The following is a 24,317-nucleotide window of genomic DNA, read 5'->3' as shown; positions in this document are numbered from 1 at the left end:
CCACCGCTTTGTTCTCACACATAACACAATGAATTAGTTATATAAAGCCTTCCAGCACCTGAAATAAAAAGCCATTAATATTTCAGAGAGAGAGAGAGGTAGGAGTAGGGTGTATACTGGCTTCGTCCCAAATGTCGCCCTATTTCCTATGTAGTGCATTACTTTTGACCAGGGCCCATAGACCCATAGGGTTCTGGTCAAAAGAAGCGCACTGCATAGGGAATAGGATGCAATTTGGGACATAGCCATACTGTTGCAGTGCTCATCCACCTGATTGACTGTACTGACTGCACAATCTAACATACTCCATCTGTCCAGCACCAGAAGCTAGCAAGTCACACACCACATATGTGACCGGATTCAGGATCGCATGCATTTGATGCTAATTCCTACTTCAAAGGAGGGCTGTTAGATTTTTTTATTTATTGTATTAACTTTTTTCCAGAAATGCCTTCTTTAACATGTGAACTTTCATATGTATTAATTACAAACTGGTCTGGGATCCGTAAATATTAATAAATGAGCTATGTAGGAAGAAAGGAAGGATCCATGATTGGCTGAGATAATGGAGGGACATAATAGAGACTACGCTCTAAAAAGAAAAGGTTCCTGGAGTATCCTTTAGGGGTTCTTCAAATTGAAACTGTAGGGGAACCCCTATCAGATCTTCGAAAAACCCTTTAAAGGGTTCTTCAAATAATCCCTTTTAATGGATCCTCGAAGAACCTTTTGAAGGACCTTTTGGGGCACCCCACTCCCTTATTATTATTATTATTATTATTAGTAGTAGTAGTAGTAATACGCTTAACAATAACACTATATTTTAGTTGTCAGTGTCTATTATGATTTTAGTGGCAAAGCAGAATTAATCAATCAAAATATGAGGTAAACTCCCAGCAGAGCCCCATGTCCAATGGGTATATCCTCTGGCCTGTTGATGTTAATGTGTTGATGTTCTCCGTATCCATAGACAGAATGGTTTTGCAGTGCATGGTGATCTAACAGGTTTCCTGTGAATCCAAAAAATAGTAATTATACAGATGTTTAACAAAACATGCACACAACACTATTCATACCTTGGTTTTTGTGGTAAATGTGAATGAAAAAAACTGTTTTAAAAATGTCCATAATGTAGAGGCCTATGGGATTTTCATTGAAGAGGTACATGTGATCTGCATAACATCCCAATACCAATTGACATACCTTTGTATGCCTCCTCGTCTGTATACCTGGAGAGACAGACACAAAAGTGAGCAGTTCAGTCCTCTGCACCCAATACAGCTAGCCTTCAACATATTCTTATAGCCTACATATTATTAGCGCTTTGTTGATTGATATCCATTGAATTGTGTCCATTTTCTGTTTGAGAAAGATTTGCACAAATATGAAAAGATAGATGGTATCATCATGAAACAATATCAATTTAGATCATGAAAGGGACAAACTTTACCTTAGATCTTTACATTTTTCAGTTAAGTGCCTGCACCTGCTGTCCTTTCAAATTCAAATCCAAATGTTTCAGTTGAGCAGTTAGGTTCTTGCAAGAACCCACACCAACTAAGGAGGTTCCTCAATGGGGTTCTTGAAATAACATTTTGGGGGCAATTTTCAGTGTCAAGAACCCTAAGGTTTTTCGAAGAACTTTGAGGATCTTAGAAGAACCCTTGTTGAACCCCTAATTTTTAGAGTGTACTTTCTGGAGGACAATGCCATGCTGACTCATACTTTTACATGTGAATTCTTAAAGAGATGGGTGGGGCTAAGGCTTAAGAGGGTGTGAACGATTATTAATGGGCGTAAACAAAGAAGAGCTCTCTAGAACGTGTGAAAATCATTCAAGGAAATGTTTCTTCTACCTGTCTCTAAAGTGGGATAACAAGTTAATCAAATTTCAAAGAAGCTTTACTTTCCCATGTTTCCCCCAACTACAGTGTATGATATACCATTTGGAAGAGTCTATAAAAAAATATAATAAATCTTGAAAATTGTACATAAACTCACCTTCCTGAATTCAGTCACACAATGATCACACACTCAGAGATTACACACACACATGCACACACACACACAACACTCTGGGGTCTAGTTCCTCAACTGACACACATACAGTGGCTTGCGAAAGTATTGTCATTTTTCTTATTTCGTTGCCTTACAACCTGGAATTAAAATTGATTTTTTGGGGGTTTGTATCATTTGATTTACACAACATGCCTACCACTTTGAAGATGCAAAATATTTTTTATTGTGAAACAAACAAGAAATTTGACAAAAAAACAGAACTTGAGCGTTAGAAAACTAAGTCAATACTTTGTAGAGCCACCTTTTGCAGCATTTACAGCTGCAAGTCTCTTGGGGTTTGTCTCTATAAGCTTGGCACATCTAACCACAGGGATTGTTGCCCATTCTTCAAGGCAAAACTGCTCCAGCTCCTTCAAGTTGGATGGGTTCCGCTGGTGTACAGCAATCTTTGAGTCATACCACAGATTCTCAATTGGATTGAGGTCTAGGCCATTCCAAGACATTTAAATGTTTCCCCTTAAACCACTCAAGTGTTGCTTTAGCACTATGCTTGGGTCATTGTCCTGGTGGAAGGTGAACCTCCGTCCTAGTCTCAAATCTCTGGAAGACTGAAACAGGTTTCCCTCAAGAATTTCCCTGTATTTAGCTCCATCCATCATTCCTTCAATTCTGACCAGTTTCCCAGTCCCTGCCGATGAAAAACATCCCCACAGCATGATGCTGCCACCACCATGCTTCACTGTGGGGATGATGTTCTCAGGGTGATGAGAGGTGTTAGGTTTGCGCCAGATATAGCGTTTTCCTTGATGGCCAAAAAGCTCAAATTTAGTCTCATCTGACCAGAGTACTTTCTACCATATGTTTGGGGAGTCTCCCACATGGCTTTTGGCAAACACCAAACGTGTTTGCTTATTTTTTTCTTTAAGCAATGGCTTTTTTCTGGCCACTCTTCCGTAAAGCCCAGCTCTGTGGAGTGTATGGCTTAAAGTGGTCCTATGGACATATACTCCAATCTCTGCTGTGGAGCTTTGCAGCTCCTTCAGGGTTATCTTTGGTCTCTTTGTTGCCTGTCTGATTAATGCCCTCCTTGCCTGGTCCGTGAGTTTTGGTGGGCAGTGCCCGTTGCTTAGTGGTTTTGCAGACTCTGGGGCCTTTCAGAACAGGTGTATATATACTGCGATCATGTGACAGATCATGTGACACTTAGATTGCACATCATGTGACTTCTGAAAGTAATTGGTTGCACCAGATCTTATTTAGGGGCTTCATAGCAAAGGGGGTGAATAAATACAGTTGATGTCGGAAGGTTACATACAACTTAGCCAAATATTTTTAAAATCCGTTTTTCACAATTCCTGACATTTAATCATAGTAAAAATATCCGGTTTTAGGTCAGTTAGGATCACCACTTTATTTTAATAATGTGATATGTCAGAATAAGAGTAGAGAGAATGATTTCTTTCAGCTTTTATTTCTTTCATCACACATTTTCTATAGGATTGAGGTCAGGGCTTTGTGATGGCCATTCCAATACCTTGACTTTGTTTTCCTTAAACCATTTTGCCACAACTTTGGAAGTATGCTTGGGGTCATTGTCCATTTGGAAGACCCATTTGTGACCAAGCTTTAACTTCCTGACTGATGTCTTGAGATATTGCTTCAATATATCCACACAATGTTCCTTTCTCATGATGCCATCTAGTTTGTGAAGTGCACCGCGTCTCCTGCCACCCCCGTGCTTCACGGTTGGGATGGTGTTCTTCGGCTTGCAAGCAACCCCCTTTTTCCTCCAAACAGAATGATGGTCATTATGGCCAAACAGTTCTATTTTTGTTTCATCAGACCAGAGGAAATTTCTCCAAAAAGTACGATCTTTGTCCCCATGTGCAGTTGCAAACCGTAGTCTGCCTTTTTTATGGTGGTTTTGGAGCAGTGGCTTCTTCCTTGCTGAGCGGCCTTTCAGGTTATGTCAATATAGGACTCGTTTTACTGTGGATATAGATACTTTTGTACCTGTTTCCTCCAGCATCTTCACAAGGTCCTTTGCTGTTGTTCTGGTATTGATTTGCACTTTTCTCACCAAAGTACGTTCATCTCTCGGAGACAGAACGCGTCTCCTTCCTGAGCGGTATGACGGCTGCGTGGTCCCATGGTGTTTATACTTGCATTCTATTGTTTGTACAGATGAACGTGGTACCTTCAGGCGTTTGGAAATTGCTCCCAAGAATGAACCAGACTTGTGGAGGTCTACAATTTCTTTTCTGAGGTCTTGGCTGATTTCTTTTGATTTTCCCATGATGTCAAGCAAAGAGGCACTGAGTTTGAAGGTAGGCCTTGAAATACATCCACAGGTACACCTCCAATTGACTCAAATGATGTCAATTAGCCTATCAGAAGCTTTCCAAGCTGTTTAAAGGTACAGTCAACTTAGTGTATGTAAACTTCTGACCCACTGGAATTGTGATACATTGAATTATAAGTGAAATAATCTGTCTGTAAACAATTGTTTGAAAAATTACTTGTGTCTTGCACAAATGTCTTGTTAACAAACTATAGTTTGTCAACAAGACATTTGTGGAGTGGTTGAAAAACGAGTTTTAATGACTCCAACCTAAGTGTATGTAGACTTCCGACTTCAACTGTATGCACGCACCAGTTTTCGGTTATTTATTTTTTAGAATGTTTTTTAAACAAGTTAGTTTTTTCATTTCACTTCATCAATTTGGACTATTTTGTGTATGTCCATTACATGAAATCGAAATAAAAATGCATATTAATTACAGGTTGTAATGCAACAAAATAGGAAAAATGCCAAGAGGGATGAATACATTTGCAAGGCACTGTACGTACGCACGTACGCAAGCGCACACACACACACACACGCACACGCACGCACACACACACAGTGCATTCGGAAAGTATTCAGACCACTTGACTTTTTCCACATTTTGTTACGTTACAGCCTTATTCTATAATTTATTAAATAAAATGTTTTCCTCATGAATCTACACACAATACCCCATAATGACAAAACGAAAACTGGTTTTTAGAAAATTTTGCAAATGTATTACAAATAAAATATATAAATACCTTATTTACATACGTATTCATAACCTTTGCTATGAGACTCGAAATTGAGGTCAGGTGCGTCCTGTTTCCATTGATCGTCCTTGAGATGTTTCTACAACTTGATTGGAGTCCACCTTTGGTATATTAAATTGATTGGACATGTTTTGGAAAGGCACACACCTGGCTATATAAGGTCCCACAGTTGACAGTGCATGTCAGGATTGTGTCGAGGCACAGATCTGGGGAAGGGTACGCATACATTTCTGCAGCATTGAAGGTTCCCAAGAACACAGTGGCCTCTATCATTCTTAAATGGAAGAAGTTTGGAACCACCGAGACTCTTCCTAGAGCTGGCCACCCGGCCAAACTGAGCAATTGGGGGAGAAGGGCCTTGGTAAGGGAGGTGACCAAGAACCCGATGGTCACTCTGACAGAGCTCCAGAGTTCCTCTGTGGAGATGGGAGAATCTTCCAGAAGGACAACCATCTCTGCAGCACTCCACCAGACTGAAGCCACTCCTCAGTAAAAGGCACATGACAGCCCGCTTGGAGTTTGCCAAAAGGCACCTAAAGGACTCTCAGACCATGAGAAAACAGATTATCTGGTCTGATGAAACCAAGATTGATCTCTTTGGCCTGAATGCCAAGCATCACGTCTAGAGGAAACCTGGCACCATCCCTACGGTGAAGCATGCTGGTGGCAGCATCATGCTGTGGGAACGTTTTTCAGCGGCAGGGACTGGGAGACTAGTCAGGATCGAGGGAAAGATGAACGGCTCAAAGTACAGAGAGATCCTTGATGAAAACCTGCTCCAGTGCACTGAGGACCTCAGACCTGGGCAAAGGTTCACCTTCCAACAGGACAACGACCCTAAGCACACAGCCAAGACAACACAGGAGTGACTTCAGGACAAGTCTCTGAATGTCCTTGAGTGGCCCAACCAGAGCCCGGACTTCAACCCGACCAAACATCTCTGGAGAGACCTGAAAATAGCTGTGCGGCGACGACCCCATCCAACCTGACAGAGCTTGAGAGGATCTGCAGAGAAGAATGGGAGAAACTCCCCAAATACAGGTGTGCCAAGCTTGTAGCGTCATAACCAAGAAGTCTCAAGGCTGTAATCGCTGCCAAAGGTGCTTCAACAAAGTACTGAGTAAAGGCTCTGAATACTTATGTAAATGTTTTAAATTAGCAAATAATTCTAAAAATCTGTTTTTGCTTCGTCATTATGGGGTATTGTGTGTAGATTGAAGAGGAAAAAAACAATTACATTAATTTTAGAGTAAGGCTGTAACGTAACAAAATGTGAAAAAAGTCAAGTGGTCTGAATAATTTCCGAATGTACTGTATGTCTGTATCTATGTGGAAAGATGTATTTAGTCACTTGTATGTTTATTTGCATATACATGATGTGCACTGTGTTTGTCTGCATGCAAACATTTGTATGCCTCTGTCCTTTACTTTCATCTGCAATTATTACCCTGTTGCCATGTCCTCGGTGGTTAAAATAAATAACAAAGGAGGGAAAACAGCAGGAAGAAAGAGAGGAAGGACAAGGTTTGTGTCCCAAATGGTACCTTATTGCCTATACAGTATAGTGCACTACTTTTGACCAGATATCAACGTGCCCTGGTCAAAAGTAGTGCTCTATATAGGGAATATGTTGCCATTCAGGACGCTGGGAAGATTTTGATGAGTTCCCAGTGATAAATATGTTGAGGAGATTTGGTGGCTGAATTAAAATGTCAGAGCAAGCTAAGCTGTTGTTCATGCAGACAGAAACAGGCCACATCAGGAGAGCGAGCAAATAGCGGAGCGGAGAGGAGATTGAATAGGAAAGGAGAGGAGATGATTGAAGAGTATTGAAGAAGAGAGGAGACCCAGTAAGAAGTGGAAATATCATGTCATGTTTCTACAGCATGTTAGAGAAATCTGATCTCCTCAGAGTTAGTAAATGGCAGGCAGTAAGAACAGACATGGGTCACACGTCACACACAACCTTTCTATGAAATTATAATTATTTCTGTAAATGGCATAGGAAATTGGGACAACACAAATATCTGAAATCAAACATCTAAAAAGTAATTTCTGAAAAATATGTAAATGGTACAGGATATCGTTGTGTCACAATTAGATTATTTGTCTTCAGATAATTTTCAATCAGTCACTAGCACAGAGTGCCATTAAACTATTAAAGTTTCTTTGTTTAGCCCAAGAGGGGTCCAGTTATTGAAATGCTAATATTCATTACAAATCATTTGTATTGTGATTGAGTGCTACTGTGAAATGACTTCGTCCCCTTTGCTTCTCATTGCTCCACAGCTCCACTCAGACGGGGACCGGGGTGACGGTAGCATACGGTACGTCCTGACCGGGGACGGAGCCGGTAGTCTGTTCATCATCGATGAGAACTCTGGGGATATCCATGCCACTAAGAGATTGGACCGGGAGGAGAAGGCCTACTACACGCTCCGGGCCAAGGCCGTCAACAGAATCACTAACACCTCTCTAGAGGGAGAGTCAGAGTTTATCATCAAGATCCATGACATCAACGACAATGAGCCCAAGTTTACCAAGGACCCCTACTTCACAGAGGTACCTGAGATGTCCCCATTGGGTACGTATGAGAGAAGTAGGCTACAGAGAACAGCCCTACATCTATCTCACTCACTTCTTACCAAAGACACCTACCAGGGCAGAAGTGGTTGAAATGTTTCTAGTTGTCAAGTCATAATCATCTCAACCAGTTTTGCCCTGTGTGTATCTGTAACTCATAGCCTGATCGACCGTTGTTAAACAGTTCCACAGTTTAAAAACAGGGATTTGAGAGGGGGATTTGATGCAGTCAGTGGTAATAATATATTCCATACTTGTAGCTGCAATGTACAGCAGGATTAGAATTGTTACAAACAAACGCCTATCCTGTTGGATCAATGAGAGCTTTATCAATCATAATAATGAGAGGAAAGATTTTCTACATCCCAAATAGCACCCTATTCCCTATGTAGTGGACTACATTTGACCAGGGCCCATAGAGAATAGGTTGCCATTTGGGCAGTAATTAAATTAGATTGATTACAGGCCATTAACTGTTTTATTACAGCAAAACAAACAATGTGAAGCGGCCCAATGACGCTGATTATATTATAAACTTGAGCTAATCTTTTGAATACACTGTTCAGTTTTCAATTACAACACATTAAACAATGGACGAAACTGTCTGTTTTTGCCTAGTGTATGTCAATAATGTAGTGGAAATTCAAGACAATGAATCATGCAGTTCAGATATGAGGTATTCTTGGGTATGTGAAGTATACACTTAACACTAAAGAGTGAAATTGGTCACATAACACCGACAGGTGACAAACTGTCAGCCTGTTTACAACCTCTAAGTAAGAAAAGCAGTACTGCTGCGTACGGTGCTTGTGAGATTTGTATAGAGAATAGGAAAAATATATGTATAGAGGGCATAGAATAAATAGTATGCGTCCCAATTGGCAACCTATTCCGTATATAGTGCACTATTATATTTTATATTTTGGGGGGAATATGGTGCCATTTGTGACGCCACAAACGACTTCAGTTCAGTCCAGTTCACTTTATTGGCCTTATTCAGGAAGTTGTCTTGAATCTTGTGTTATTGAGTGTTCCCCAACGCCCTCTGACTCCATTCTATGTGTATAACTTTGCTCACCAAGTTACCCTCTTTTTTCTTCTCCTCCTTCCTTCCCTAGGCACGGTGGTGATGCAGGTGACCGCTACAGACGCTGACGATGCTACGTATGGTAACAGTGCCAGGGTGGTCTACAGCATCCTGCAAGGACAGCCATACTTCTCTGTGGAGCTCAACACAGGTTAGTGTCAACAGACCCTGTCTTTCTGCTTTTCTGTAGACAGAAAGGAGAGGTAGGGTCAGTTCCAATGCAAATACAGAGTTCTATCATATTTACCTTCTACAGTCTATCTGTGGCTCAAGGGAGCAATGTTCCCAGAGCGTGAACAAGGAACAGCACACAAGGTGCCATTAACCTGCCTCACTGAAGATTCAACTAGCACCTGAAATGAACCCAAATTCATACTGCGAGTGAACCAGGATATGAACAGATCACTACTCCGTCACTACCATGGCTGGAGACTGTGTGTGTGTGCGTTCACCACGGCTATTAACTCTCATGTCAGACTGAAGAGACATGACAGAAAAGAAGGGCAGAATCTCCGCCAACCGCCGCTTTTCAATCCCACTGCTCAGTCATCACTGCTATATTTAATCATTTGTAATGCGTGCTTTGGAACGGATCTCGAATGTGTTCTTTGCTTAAACAAAAGGGAAATGGCAACTAAAAAATATATTTGCAGATTAGAGCAGGATTAACAGTAATATGGTTTATGCCAGATGTGCCATGTAAACTGACATCCCCCCTACACAAAGGCAGGCTTGGACATCATAAGCATGATTCTCTCTCTCGCTCACCTCTGCGTTTCGCTCCTCCCCTGCTGCCACATCCTATGTGATGAAAGAGCAAGATGAGAGTTCTATACCCCTGCGTTCACCGTGCGTTTCACCAACGCTGCTCAGAACTAGGTTTGAATGATGTGCACCATCAGCCCTCACATCCCCTATTGTTTGATATTCAATTAATTTCCTCTTTAGAAAAATAGTTTGTAACCTGTGAACTCTGTCAATGCAATATATTTGGTGTTTTTTTCCTCTTCTGCTGTAATCTACTGTAACATAGTCTCTGTAGTTGTGATGCTTCAAATGTAGAACATGTAATGGATGACAAAAGCCACGGCAGCTCAATGTCTGACAGACAGACAGGAGGAGAGGAGAAGGAAGCAGAGAGCTGCTTTTAATACAGTCAATTAGAGTATCACTGAACCTCTGTCCTGACTTCAAAACTAGAGATCAAACATGTTAACCTATATAGAATGCAACTGTACTGTATACCAGAGAAAGACAGAGCATCTCCATTCACCTTAATGTCTTTGTCTGAGCTCTAAATAACTGTGCAAAAGTTATGTTTTGTGCATCATACACTTGGAAAAATGTAAAGCAATGATACAACTTTACATACAAACATACATACATGCATACAAACTTTACGTTTAGTCATTTAGCAGACGCTCTTATCCAGAATGACTTACAGTTAGTGCATTCATCATAAGGTAGCTAGGTAAGACAACCACATCACAGTCAAACAACTTAAGAAAAGACAAGTGCAAGTGTTAGTGCAATAAATATCTATATCGATCAGAAGTATCTAATCTTACATCTCTCTGGGCGTCTGTCCTGACTGTCTGTCCTTTTCTTTCAGGTGTGATCAAGACAGCCCTGCCTAACATGGACAGGGAGACCAAGGAGAACTATGTGGTTGTGATCCTGGCTAAAGACATGGCTGGACAGATGGGTGGGTTATCAGGGACCACCACAGTCAGCATTACCCTCTCTGATGTCAATGACAACCCACCACGCTTCCCCAAGAGTGAGTATAGTGCACACAAACAGACAGATGTGTGTACGCGCATGCACTCACTCACTCACTCATTCACTCACTCACACACACACACACACACACACACACACACACACACACACACACACACACACACACACACACACACACACACACACATACACACACGCAGGGATGCGCACACACACACACGTGCACCCATTCTCACACACACACGCATCAGTCCCCTGAATATAAAACCCAGTTCACTATACAGGCTTGTGCCAACCAGGCAGCCTCCATCTGGTGCCAATTTCAAAATGAATGTGGATTATTGCAGCAAGTATTACTGTGCTGCTGTGGCATGTGTGTGTGTGTGTGTGTGTGTGCGCGTATGTGCGTGCGTGTGGCAGCGCCACTCTCTTGAAGGCTTGGCATAATTAAATGTAGAGCCATACGAGAGAGTGAAGGGTCCTGCACAGTGCATCAGATCAGCCTGCTAATCCCTATTAAATGAAAAGAGTACACTGTGGGTTTTATCTTCTTCACTCTCTCTCTGTCGCTCTGTCGCTCTCTCTCTCTCTCTCTCTCTCGCTCTCTCTCTCGGCTACTGTCCTTTGTTTCTAGTTTTTTACTCCTTCCTCGTCCTCTCTTTCAGAGTGTTTCTTTTGCCATTCATCTTTTTCTCCCACCCCCTTCTCTCCCACTTTCCCTCAATCTCCTCTCAAACACTGTCTCCTGTCCCTCTCTGGTGCATCTGGCAAATTGCAAAGGCAGCTGCATCAGATTGACAGATTACTGGTGTCATTTTGTTTCCCCTCAATAACACCAGTGTGTGTGCTTCTGTGTCTCTGTGCTTATCTTTGTGTGTTTGCGTGTGTGTGTGTGTGTGTGTGGGCGTGTTACACTTGGATAGAATCAATGCATACAAGCCAAATAGCTCTTCACATCACAAAATGCACACAAACGTAGAGACCCTGCCTCCATTTATCACCCTCTCCAATAGGGAGACAAACACTGTCACTGCACCTCACCTCAATGGACAGAACAGGAAGGGAGGGATGGAGGGGGTAAAGACGGATAGAAAGGAAGAGAAGTTGAGGTGGGGAGGAATAAATGGAGGGAGGGATGAAGAGAGGGGGCAGGGAGAAAAAGAAAGACAGAGTGAGAGCAAGTGGATATTGTAATGAGACACCCAGTGTCAGGCAGCGATATAATTTGTTTATATTATACCTCTCAACCCAATACTAAATACTTGTTAGCCTGGGAAACTTCTCCATAGTGGGATGTGTGTGTGTGTATGTGTGTGTGTGTGTGTGTGTATGTGTGTGTGGTTTTACTGTCCTTGTGGAGACCAGAAATCCTCACAAGTATAGTAAAACAAGGAAAATTCTGACAAGTGGGGATATTTCGCCGGTCCCCACAAGGAAAAAGGCTATTTTAGGCTTAGTGGTTACAAATAGGGTTAGAAGTTATGGTTAGGGGTTAAGGTTAGGGTTAGGTTAAGTGTTAGGAAAAATAGGATATTGAATGGGAATTAATTGTTTGGTCCCTACAAGGATATTAAAACAAACATGTCTGAGTGTGTGTATGTGTGTGTCTGCTTTTGTTGGTGTGTGTGTACACTTGCATGTGTGCATGCAAGATGTGTGTGTGGGACCTGCCGACTCAGGCGTTGCCAGAACGATGTCAGCATGTTTTATAAGGGTGTCAGTGGTGTTTGTCTATGCAGCCTGTGTATATCACGTCCATCCCTCTGCAGACTAGACCAGCTATTTATTTAAGCATATGAGATACAGTGGGGTGCTCGAGCTGGCAGACAGGGACGCATCAATTTATCTGGCTCAAACCAGGAAATCATCTGGTGAAAATAACTAGCTACATTTGAAGTTGGAAGTTTACATACACTTAGGTTGGAGTCATTAAAACTCGGTTTTCAAATGGACAATGACCCCAAGTATACTTTCAAAGTTGTGGCAAAATCGCTTAAGGACAACAAAGTCAAGGTATTGGAGTGGCCATCACAAAGCCCTGACCTCAATCCTATAGAACATTTGTGGGCAGAACTGAAAAGGCGTGTGCGAGCAAGGAGGCCTACAAACCTGACTCAGTTACACCAGCTCTGTCAGGAGGAATGGGCCAAAATACACCCAACTTATTGTGGGAAGCTTGTGGAAGGCTACCCGACACGTTTGACCCAAGTTAAACAATTTTAAAGGCAATGCTACCAAATACTAATTGAGTGTATGTAAACTTCTGACCCACTGGGAATGTGATGAAAGAAATAAAAGCTGAAATAAATCATTCTCTCTACTATTATTCTGACATTTCACATTCTTAAAATAAAGTGGTGATCCTAACTGACCTAAGGCAGGGAATTTTTACTAGGATTACATGTCAGGAATTGTGAAAAACTGAGTTTAAATGTATTTGGCTAAGGTGTATGTAACCTTCCGACTTCAACTGTATGTATGGGCCAATGTATTCACGTTGAATAAATTATGCATGATTTATTGATGTTGGCTTTTAAGATGTACTTAAAAGTATGAATTTAGGGGTTGATCCAGGTGTTACAGATGAAAAAAACAACAATAACGAATGTGTGTGTGTCTTTCCTCCAGGTCTGTATGAGTTCAAAGCTCCCGAGTCGACAGAGCCGGGCTCGACTGTGGCCGTGCTGCGAGCTACGGACGCTGACATCGGCAGGAACGCTGAGATGAACTACCGAATCACCAGCAGCGATGGCCCCGCCATGTTCGACATCTCAACCAATAGGAGCACACAGGATGGTGTCATCACCCTCAGGAAGGTCAGTGATTGGCTGGATTCCAAATCTACCACTAGCCTATGTCTCTAGTCCCTATTCCTTAGCCCCTAATCCCTAGGACACTCCTTCAGAATGGCTCGATTCCAAATCACTCCTAGTCCCTCGTTCATGGTTCAATCGACCCTACTCCCTAGGTGTTATCACACTCAGAAATGTCAGTATGGCTGGATTCCAAATTGAACCGTAACCTCTATAGACACTAGACCAAGGTTTCCCAAACTCGTTCCTCGGGACCCCAAGGGGTGGACGTTTTCGTTTTTGGCATAGCGCTACACAGCTGACAAAAATAATCAACTAATCCTCCAGCTTTGATAACTGAGTCAGCTGTGTAGTGTTTGGGCAAAAACCAAAACGTGCACTCCTTGGGGTCCCGAGGACCTAGTTTGGGAAACGCTGCGCTAGACCCTACTACCGTGTACACTCGTTCAATATGTCTGGATTCCCAATCCACCCCTAGCCGGTACTCCCAGGGCCCTAAAAGTATCTGATAGATTTAAGTGATATGGTAACTGCTTCACCTTGCCTTTCTAATGGTTGGTTTTTGCTACATTGCTATCTAGTCGTGTCAGATTGTACATTCACATGCTCAGATAGGATGTATTCTTAGTCACGGTTTCTGAGTGCAGATCAGATTGATGCTAGGTATTTATTTCACCAGAACCAGCCAGTGGTCCTCTGGGTGCTCTGAGCTATAGTATGTTTTGACATATTAAACAGAATCAGATTGTTGCTTTATCAAGCGCCCCCTTATCCCCTAGTGTGACTTTAAATCGATCACGTCACTTCCACCAGGTCATCATTGAGTGGAGGGAGATGTAATTACCTTCTGCTGATGCTAATGTTGTAATGATATTGGAGGGATCTAAGTGCGCTCTCTCTCTCTCTCTCTCTGTGTGTTTGTGCGGGCTCGTGCATGTTATTGTGTTTGTGTATAGGGTCTGGTACATCCGAGCCTACTTTAATTAAATGGCTCATCTAGGTAAAGGGCATGCCATTTCTCCTGTACCGCTCACACTGTCACCGAACAACACATGTTCATGTTGAAATCATCAAACCCCTGTCTTGAGGTAAAGCCAAGCAGGACAAAATCAATCAACGATATATTGAGTTTGAAGGGTCATATCAAATGACTGTATTTCTTTGATATCAAGTTCGGTACAGGCAGACAGTGGCCAGTTGAAAGCTCATTGGCATCGAAAAACCTGCACGGATGCACATACGCACACACAACTCTCTGGTTAAATGACTGCATTTGATTTGGCAGTAGCTCCCTCACAGCTAAAGTCACACGTCAGATGTGTTCTCTCCAGACAGCATTGGTGTGATGACACTCTTAAAGATGAAGCACAGAGCCAGAGGTTTCATCCCATGGCTAGAGTTTCCATAGCATATACCAGTAATTTCCTTTCAAATCCATGAAGGGAAGAATAATAATAATAATAATACATGGTATTTATATAACGCTTTTCATGAACCCAAAGTCGCTTAGAAGCGAACAAGTGCACACTTCAGGAGAAAGGAGAGATTATTGGGATGCTCACAGATAGAGAGAAGAGGAGGGAGCTTTAAACCTTTTTTACACCGCATACCTGAGTTCATTTACTAAAGACAGAATATAATAATAATTTTGTGGTGCTTATATTTGTCCTATTTTCACACACACATGTGTGAATTGGAAATGTTTTTTGCAATCCCAACTCTCCCTGAGACACCCTCTGAGAGTGGGGTCACTGCCAGGGGCTGCCATTATCAACAGCGACCTTGGAACAATTAGGGTTAAGTGCCATGCTCAAGGGCACATCAACAGATTTTTCACCTTGTCGGCTTGGGAATTTTAACTAGTGTAATGTAATATAGAAATCGCCATTAGCTGGAGTCACCATTTAGTTTGGTGGAAATTATCCAACCAATTATGTAGGTTGGTGGAAATCCTCATCGACTGAGAATGAGGGGTCTCCATTATGTAGATACTGTCACGATCGTCGTATGGAGTAGACCAATGCGCAGCGTTAGTTGCGAACATACTTCTTTATTAAGTGAAAGCACGAACAAAACAAGAAAACGATAACATGACAGTCAACGGTCAAACACAAACCAACTCGAACAAGATCCCACAAATACAAAGGGAAAACAGACAGTTTAAATATGGCTCCCAATCAGAGACAACCAGCCACAGCTGACACTCGTTGCCTCTGATTGGGAGTCACTCTAGCCAACATAGAAACAGCACAACTAGAACTCCCAACATAGAAATACACCACATAGAATGACCACACCCTGGCTCAACATATAGAGTCCCAGAGCCCGGGTGTGACAGATACTGTATGTAAAAATTATGTTGAATAATAATAAACTACATTTATCAATCTGACTCCATTATTATGTGAATGCTATAGGCCCATAACCATATCCAGTGGGTATAGCTAAGGTTGCGAGCCTTGCATCACCACTCGGAATACTATAAGATACACGTGTCTATGTTTACAGTTATGCAATTACCGTATTAAGAGGCTGAGGAACAAGGAGCTAATATTTTGTAATCAATGTCCTAGCATTAAATGATTGAGTTAACCTCAGCTCAGAGATGCACAGTTAGAGACCAATCATACTGTAAATGCTATGTGTATAGTGTAATTAACAACTATCAATAGACCTACTAAATTATAGGCATATAGTCAATCAAATAATTACTCTGTAAAACGAGGAATGCATTTACTCAATTCAACTAATGGAATGTATTACGAAATAATTGACACTCAAACAATTACAGTGCACATGAAATACATGATACATTACAAAATAACACAGCCTATTGGTGATAGTCATTTACTCTAAGACTTAATGTGGTTACATGTCTTCAGTTCAGAATCATCTCTAAGAGAAAAAATGTGTGTCTGATACACACAGGAGCTTGAATTAACATTACTTAACACTTTGCTAGTGAAAACAAAAGACAACTCAATTTGAATGTTATGACCAGACAACAGGAATGTGCCTGATAACCAGTCAACCCAACATACAATTTCAATCCAGTCACTTTAAAAATACATCAACCAGAAAACATACAATGGAATAAGACATATCAAAATGTGTAGCTCTTTATTCAAGTCATCATTTCATCATCAGTCTTCACACCTCTCCTGGTGACAGTGACCCTAGGATTTCTGCAAGAACATCTCATCCTGGAGATTGCCATGTCAAAGGTGACTCTCTCCTGTGAGATGCAAATATACAGCCATCCATCCGGACAATGCCATATTGAATCAACACACCAGGCTTGCGTCAGCAAGTCACTAGTCGCGAGTGTATCACCTTCTCACGTTCTTCTACTACACTAGCAACATTTTGGTTACTTACTGGCCCAACGCTCTAGCCACTAGGCTCCCTGCCACCCCAGACAAAGGAAAGCACCCAGACACAGAAAAAGAGGGAGAGGTTGAGTCACACTGAATTAATTCAATTGTTGATATTGTGTGTGTCTTCGACGAGGAGTGTGTTGCATGTCACATGATTTGTCTGTGTGAGAGGAGAAAGAAAGTGAAATAAAAATGTGTCAACTGACGAGGGACAGAGAGGTTGAGTCACACTGAATCAATTCAATTGTTGATAGAGTGCACATTATTTGGTGTGTCTGTGTGTCTGTGCGTGCGTGTGTGTGTTGCTTAGACGAGGAGGGTGTTGCATGTCACAGGATTTGTCTGTGTGAAAAGGAAAGAAAGTGGCGAGTGAGTGTGTGTGAGTTGTTAACCCTCTCTTCTCCATTCTCCCTCTGTCTCCTCAGTCTCTGGACTTTGAGAGGAAGCGGTCCTACACTCTAAGGATCCAGGTTGAGAACTCCAACCCTGACCCTCGGTTCCTGCGCTATGCGGCGACCACGGACGGGGCGACGGTCAAACTGATCGTGGAGGATGTGGATGAGCCGCCCGTGTTCGACCGGGTCAGCTACATCATGGAGGTCAAAGAGGACGTGGCAGTAGGCACCATCATCGGATCAGTCAGCGCCACAGATCCAGACAGCAGCCGCAGTCCAGTCAGGTACTATGTATGCACACAAACACACACACACACACACTTATCTGCTGTTATTAATCAGCCAGGGGCCAGGCCCAGCCAACTGAATTATAGAGAATATTAGAAAGGCAATTAGCACCCCAACAGCAACAGATTTAACAAGCTTAGACTTACTGTCGGAAACGAGGGGGGCAAATAGTGTGTCTGTGTGTGTCTGTGAGTGTGTAGGGGGCATTTAGATAGATAGATAGATAGATTAGATAGATAGATAGATAGATAGATAGATAGATAGATAGATAGATAGATAGATAGATAGATAGATAGATAGATAGATAGATAGATAGATAGATAGATAGATAGATAGATAGATAGATAGATAGATAGATAGATAGATAGATAGATAGATAGATAGATAGATAGATAGATAGATAGATAGATAGATAGATAGATAGATAGATAGATAGATAGACGCTGAAACGGTTGGTTGTTCAGAAAAAATTAGTAAAAATAGTGGTTGTGAAAGGAGGGAGTGGAAGAGGGTGGAGATGGGAGAGGAAGAGAGGAGGGATTGGGGTAGGGGTGCGGTGGTACATGGTACCTGAGCGACTGATCGCCCTGGTTCACATTTGTCTTCCCCCTGGGGGTATGCTTCCCTCCTCCGCTCCCCTTCCCTCTTCTCCCCATCAACATCTGCAACCAAATGACACCCTATGGGCCCTGGTCAAAAGTAGTGCACTATATAGGAAATAGGGTGCATTTGGGACATAGCCTACATCCGCTCCTCCATTAATCAAACTGATATATAACACTCGTTCTCAGGAAGTGGAGAAACACAACACAACTGGATTACCTGTGTGTGTGTGTCTGTGTGTGTGTGTCTGTTTGTGTGTATCTGTGTGTGTGTGGGTGCACATAAATGTTGTGTGTGTGTGTGCGTGCATGCACATTCATTTTGTATGTGTATGCGTACATGTGCATGCATTCGTGTGTGTGTGTGTGTGTGTGTGTGTGTGTGTGTGTGTGTGTGTGTGTGTGTGTGTGTGTCCAAACAGCCATTACACTTCACCATGATAGCATAGATACAATTTGTTGGAGTCGTTCTATTTTTTACCGAACGACCGGACCACAACTGTCAGTCATCCAAATTGCTTTCAAATTGGATGATAAATGTAGCAATAGGATGTATTGTTGTGATACTGCTGCACTGGTTTTGTGCAGACAAAGACAGGGTGCATAATATTCCTGTGAAAGTGAGGAAGCTTATTTTTGTTGTTTGTGTTTTGCAGGTACTCCTAATACACTGCCCCACAGCCAAAGACATGGTGAGAAAGAGAGGAAGCTTATACTTGTTTGCTATGTGCAGGTACTCTATTGACCGGCGTACAGACATGGACAGGGTGTTCAACGTGCACCCGGGCAACGGCTCAGTGTTCATGCTGAGGACTCTGGACAGAGAGGACAACGCCTGGCACAACATCTCTGTCATCGCCACTGAGTTCAGTAAGTACCATGTTGATCATCGATGTACGTGTGTGTTTGTGTGCGTGCGTGTGTGTGTGTGTGGTGAATTACTACAGTACTTTCTAGTTACATGTACAGTACTATGAGCAGTTGAGTTAGCATCATTGTATCAGCAAGACATCTCAAAATCAAATATGGACCTTGAAGCCAGTTCCACATGTTTTTATGTTTTATTCTTCCTCTGTAATCATGGACTGATTCAGACCTGGGATACCAGATCGGTGCAATTAGTTATCAGGTACTACAAAATACCAGCATTACTCCAGACCTCGTAGGGCAGTTCTTCCCAATTTATTTATTTTCCATTTGTTCATCTCCCCCTTCTGGGGTCGCGCCACTGTCGTAGTGTAGCAGGGGTATTCAGATCTTACACTATGCGGTCATGACTACTGCTGGTTTTCTGTTCTACCTGATACATTTTTGTACCCACTTGCTGTCGCAGGTCTAAATCAGTGGAACTGGCTTCAATGTCTAGATTTGAATTTGAGGGACCTACACCAAGGTGCTTTCCGAGACACAGAACAGTATCATAATCGTATCAAGGCAGTTATTGTATTTTACTTGGTGTTGTTATTAAATGTCATGTCCCTGTGTTCCACAGACAACCCACGGCTGATGAGCCGTGTACCAGTATATGTTAGAGTACTGGACGTTAATGACAACGCTCCTACGTTCGCCACTTACTACGAGACATTCGTCTGTGAAAATGCCAAGGCTAACCAGGTAAACAATGTACTATTATTTTAAACCACTACAGCAGGTCTTCTTTGCCACCTAAGGTCCCCAACTGATCTAACATTTATCAGTTTAGAACCTTCATCAGTTAACACATTTGTCTTGTTCTTCGAGATAAAATATGTTATCCGTGCTTGATCATATTTGTCATACCTTTTTAAGAGGATTCAGACAGTGAGTGCTACAGACGCTGACAAGCCTATTGGTGGACACAGGTTCTTCTTCAGTCTAGCACATGAGGCTTCTGTGAAAGCCAACTTTACCGTCAGAGACAATAAAGGTACATGCGCTTCCTCCTGTAGAACAACAGTTGACACACATTTAATTGTCAGTGTCTTTGATTTTGTGTATTCATAACATATGTATTCCACAGCAGTCATGATCACAATTAAGCACACACATTAAGCCATACATTTGAGACAAGATAAATTGAAAGAAAACAAGCCTCTTAAAAAATTGGTGAACGTTCCCCCATCTAACTTGTATAGTAGCTAACTCTAACACTTTTCTCTCCAACAGACAACACGGCAGGTATCCTGACCAGACGGAACAGCTATAGCCGGCTACAGAGGAGTACCTACCTGGTTCCCGTGGTGATCTCGGACGGCGACTTCCCCATGCAGAGCAGCACCAACACCCTGACGGTGCGCGTTTGTACATGCGACCGCGAGGGGAACATGCAGCTGTGTAACCAGGAAGCTCTGGTCCTCACCACAGGGCTCAGCACTGGAGCCCTCATGGCCATCATTGTCTGTGTCCTCATACTGCTCAGTGAGTAATGTACAATTCAGTTCAATAAAAAAAAAATAGCTTTATTGTCCATATATTTTTTTACATGACAGAACATTTTCTTTGGCATGTGGCTTACATAGAGCACATTAAAAGCATCAATCACAACAACACACATAAATGATAAGTATCACATTCAGAGGACATTGACTTACGCCATGTCATATTCTGATCTCTGTTAGCCAAACCTATCCATGCTCTTTATTTATTTGTGTTCTTCACTGCAACTGCACTGTGCTAGATAGATGGTACAAATCCAGACCACACGTCCTATGTGGCAGCTCAAGCCTGTCTCAGCCCACCAAAGTACATCAGTGAGTGTATCATATATTCACACCACCAATGGTTCCCAACAGACAATAGCTATCCTTCAGAAAATAGAGGAACCCAGGAAGGAAAAATAACAAAAGTTACACTGCCTTTCTTTGTCTTGTTTCTGGAGTGATCATGATCGATGCATTCCACATTGTCGAAGCATACTCCTCTCCTTTCCTTTGCTCAGCTATCCTTTCCTTTCCTCGCCTCTCCTATCCCATCTCATACTCAAGTTCTTCTCTCTCTTTCCCTCTCTCTTTGTGTCTATAGTGATCGTGGTGCTGTTCGCTGCCCTGAGGAGGCAGCAGAGGAAGAAGGAGCCTCTGATCATCTCCAAAGAGGATGTGAGAGACAACGTCGTCAGCTACAACGATGAAGGGGGCGGAGAGGAGGACACCCAGGCCTTTGATATCGGCACGCTGCGTAACCCAGAGGCCACAGAGGAGAGCAAACCGCGCAGGGACATTAAGCCCGAGACCCTGCACCCTCCCGTCCGTCGGACTGTGATCCTTCCCCCGGCCCACAGGGACAACGCGGACGTCAGGAACTTCATAAACCAAAGGCTTCAGGATAACGACCAGGACCCCACCGCGCCGCCCTACGACTCCCTGGCCACCTACGCCTACGAGGGGAGCGGCTCGGTTGCTGAGTCCCTCAGCTCCCTGGGCTCCATGACCACAGAAGTAGACCAGGACTATAACTACCTGAGCGAGTGGGGACCCAGGTTTAAGAAACTAGCTGACATGTATGGGGGAGAGGACAGTGATGGCTGCAGGGATTCCTAATGAGAGAGAGGGAGCTCGTAAGAGGGGAGCTAAAGGAAAACGTACAACAAACAAACAAACACTCGCACACTAGCTAAAGTGAACTTAACTCCTGGTACTTTGTGAAAGTGGCAAACAATAGAACAAAACAAAGAGGACACAAACAGACACGAGGCAGTATTTGTCAAAGTGCTATTTTACCGTCGTTGATCACCGTTGATGTTTGACCTCTTTGGAGGACTAGGAGTAAGAAGCTAGGTGCATCCTGTCAGTATTAGTGGACTTTATCTTTCTCTGCAAGGCAGCAGGGGACTCCTGAGAAAAATACTTGGTGTAAAGTACACCAGGCCCACATACACAGTATCTCTATATACAAACAAACTTCTTCTCTTTTCTTTTTCAAAAGCTGCCTGCGATGGAATAACAGCAAGCAGTTTTGTGCTGAACTTGATAGACAGACAACGCCTATTAATTTTTCAGTGTTTCTGGGACAAAAAAGCTGCATTTTGTGAGTTATATCGTAGCTTGTGTGTGTATCTGTAAATCGATACAATACAGTGTACAGTTATGTTTTATCAGGTTTTAGCATCCCATCCACCCCCTTATAGCACTGACTGTGTATGTCACAATGTACTTTTGAGGTCAGACAAAGCCATAATGAGAGGCTGAGGGGTTGGACCATAGAAAATGGAATGCAATGGGTACACTCAAACCAGTACACCCACTATGGCATCATTGACTTGAATGGGGACAACCACTCTACTCATTCTATTTCTATGGGTTGGACGTCACAAAACGCACCTTTCTGACTGTCAATACCTCCTTATAGCTTTGCATAATCTACGTCCCAAATGGCACACTATTTCATAGTGCACTACATTTGTACCAGGGTACATATGGCTCTTGTCAAAAGTAGTGCACTATATTGGGAATAGGGTGCCATTTGGGACAAACACATACAAAAGACTGAGCTGTATTGTATGCTAATTATTTTTGATAATACTAATACAATTGCTCAGAGAAAGATAAAACAATTTCTCAAAAAGATAGGGTTCAAAATTAATATAATTGTCACCATTTTTATCATACAATATAGCTCAGTATTCTTTGCTCATTTTGATCAAATAAAGGTTAAATTAATTTAAAAAATCAAGGATGTCAATAATTTTGGTCATGACTGTATTTTCTGTGGGGGGAGCTGAAACACCTGGACCAAAAAGCTCCTCAGAGCCCTGACTGTATCTGAAGAACTAATGTCGATAACGCTTTACCTTTAAGGTGCCCTCTTTATAAAGTGTTACTCTGTCTGTCATAACATCCTTGTTGACCGGCTGGAGAGGTGGGTGGGAATCTCCGGCGTTGCCCTCGACTGGTTCAGGTCATATTTATGTGGCAGACGTTTCTCAGTGAGCATGGGTGGTTCCGTATCGTCCCCAGCATCTATACACTATGGGGTCCCTTAAGGGTCAAACCTGGGCCACATCCTTTTTTACCTGTACATGCTTCCCCTTGGTGACATCATCCGCAATCATAACATTCAGTTTCACTGCTATGCGGATGACACATAGCTTTATTTTCCAATCAGACCCAGTGATCAAGCAAGCGTAGCTACCTTTCACAAGTGTCTTGCCGACATCAAAAGTTGGATGTCTGAACATATTCTCCAGCTCAATGACACAGAATCAGAGGTTGTTTAATTTGGCCCCCACCTTGGTAGAACCCAGATTGTAAATAACCTTGGTCATTTGTCCACCAATGTAAAGCCTACGGCCAGTAACCTTGATGTCTTCTTTGACCTTGACCTGCATGTAAAGAAGGTAGTCCAGTCCTGCTTTTATCATCTAAGAAATATAGCTAAAGTCAAGTCTTATTTCAGTCACTGATCTGGAGAAAGTTATTCATGCTTTTATTTCCTCATGCCTAGATTACTTTAACTCTTTGAATGCATGTCTCAGTCAGAAATCACTCCATTGTCTACAGTTAGTTCAAAGTTCTGCAGCTCGGCTTTTAACAGGCACCAGAAAATGTAACCATATCACACCTATTTTAGCTTTTCTACACTGGCTACCAGTCACTTCTAGAATATATTTTAAAATGGTATTAATCACATTTAAGGCTTGGTTTAGCCACATCCTATATCTCAGATCTTTTATCTCCCTACGAGCAAGAACACAGCCTGAGATCTTCTGGCAGGGAATTGCTGACTATTCCAAAGTCTAGGTTGAAAACGAAAGGAGACCAGGTATTTGCCATTAGGGTCCCTAGACTTTGGAATAGTCTGCCAGAGGATATCAGGCTTGCCGATTCAGTGCCTCTTTTTAAATCCCTGCTGAAGACACACTTTTATAAAGATACTTTTAATGTATGATTTCAATGTATGAGTTTCATTAGCTACAGTTGAAGTCGGAAGTTTACATACACCTTAGCCAAATACATTTAAACTCAGTTTTTCACAATTCCTGACATTTAATCGTAGTAAAAATTCCCTGTTTTAGGTCAGTTAGGATCACCACTTTATTTTAAGAATGTGAAATGTCAGAATAATAGTAGAGAGAATGATTTATTTCAGCTTTTATTTCTTTCATCACATTCCCAGTGGGTCAGAAGTTTACATACACTCAATTAGTATTTGGTAGCATTGCCTTTAAATTGTTTAACTTGGGTCAAACGTTTCGGGTAGTCTTCCACAAGCTTCCCACAATAAGTTGGGTGAATTTTGGCCCATTCCTCCTGACAGAGCTGGTGTAACTGAGTCAGGTTTGTAGGCCTCCTTGCTTGCATACACTTTTTCAGTTCTGCCCACACATTTTCTAT

At 42.3% G+C, this 24,317-nt stretch overlaps 1 protein-coding gene across 1 annotated transcript in view; it reads left to right on the top strand.

Annotated features, from left to right (window-relative positions):
• Window positions 1-22,656, top strand: part of LOC311113965 (cadherin-6-like) — a 50,530-nt gene extending 27,874 nt beyond the window's left edge. The window contains exons 3-12 of the mRNA XM_084189232.1: window positions 7,411-7,705; window positions 8,823-8,942; window positions 10,404-10,571; window positions 13,163-13,350; window positions 17,150-17,403; window positions 18,743-18,879; window positions 19,502-19,623; window positions 19,798-19,915; window positions 20,155-20,406; window positions 21,010-22,656. Coding sequence (XP_084045358.1) covers window positions 7,411-7,705; window positions 8,823-8,942; window positions 10,404-10,571; window positions 13,163-13,350; window positions 17,150-17,403; window positions 18,743-18,879; window positions 19,502-19,623; window positions 19,798-19,915; window positions 20,155-20,406; window positions 21,010-21,524 — 2,169 coding nt within the window. The 3' untranslated portion in view covers window positions 21,525-22,656. The remainder of the gene's footprint in view (window positions 1-7,410; window positions 7,706-8,822; window positions 8,943-10,403; window positions 10,572-13,162; window positions 13,351-17,149; window positions 17,404-18,742; window positions 18,880-19,501; window positions 19,624-19,797; window positions 19,916-20,154; window positions 20,407-21,009) is intronic.
• The last annotated feature ends 1,661 nt before the right edge of the window (window positions 22,657-24,317 follow it).

The sequence above is a fragment of the Coregonus lavaretus genome, assembly GCF_964263955.1.
Source record: "Coregonus lavaretus genome assembly, contig: HAP1_SCAFFOLD_2543, whole genome shotgun sequence".
Taxonomy (NCBI): domain Eukaryota; kingdom Metazoa; phylum Chordata; class Actinopteri; order Salmoniformes; family Salmonidae; genus Coregonus; species Coregonus lavaretus.
The sequence above is the reverse complement of the archived record's forward strand: the minus strand, read 5'-3'. Positions and strand labels throughout refer to the sequence as shown.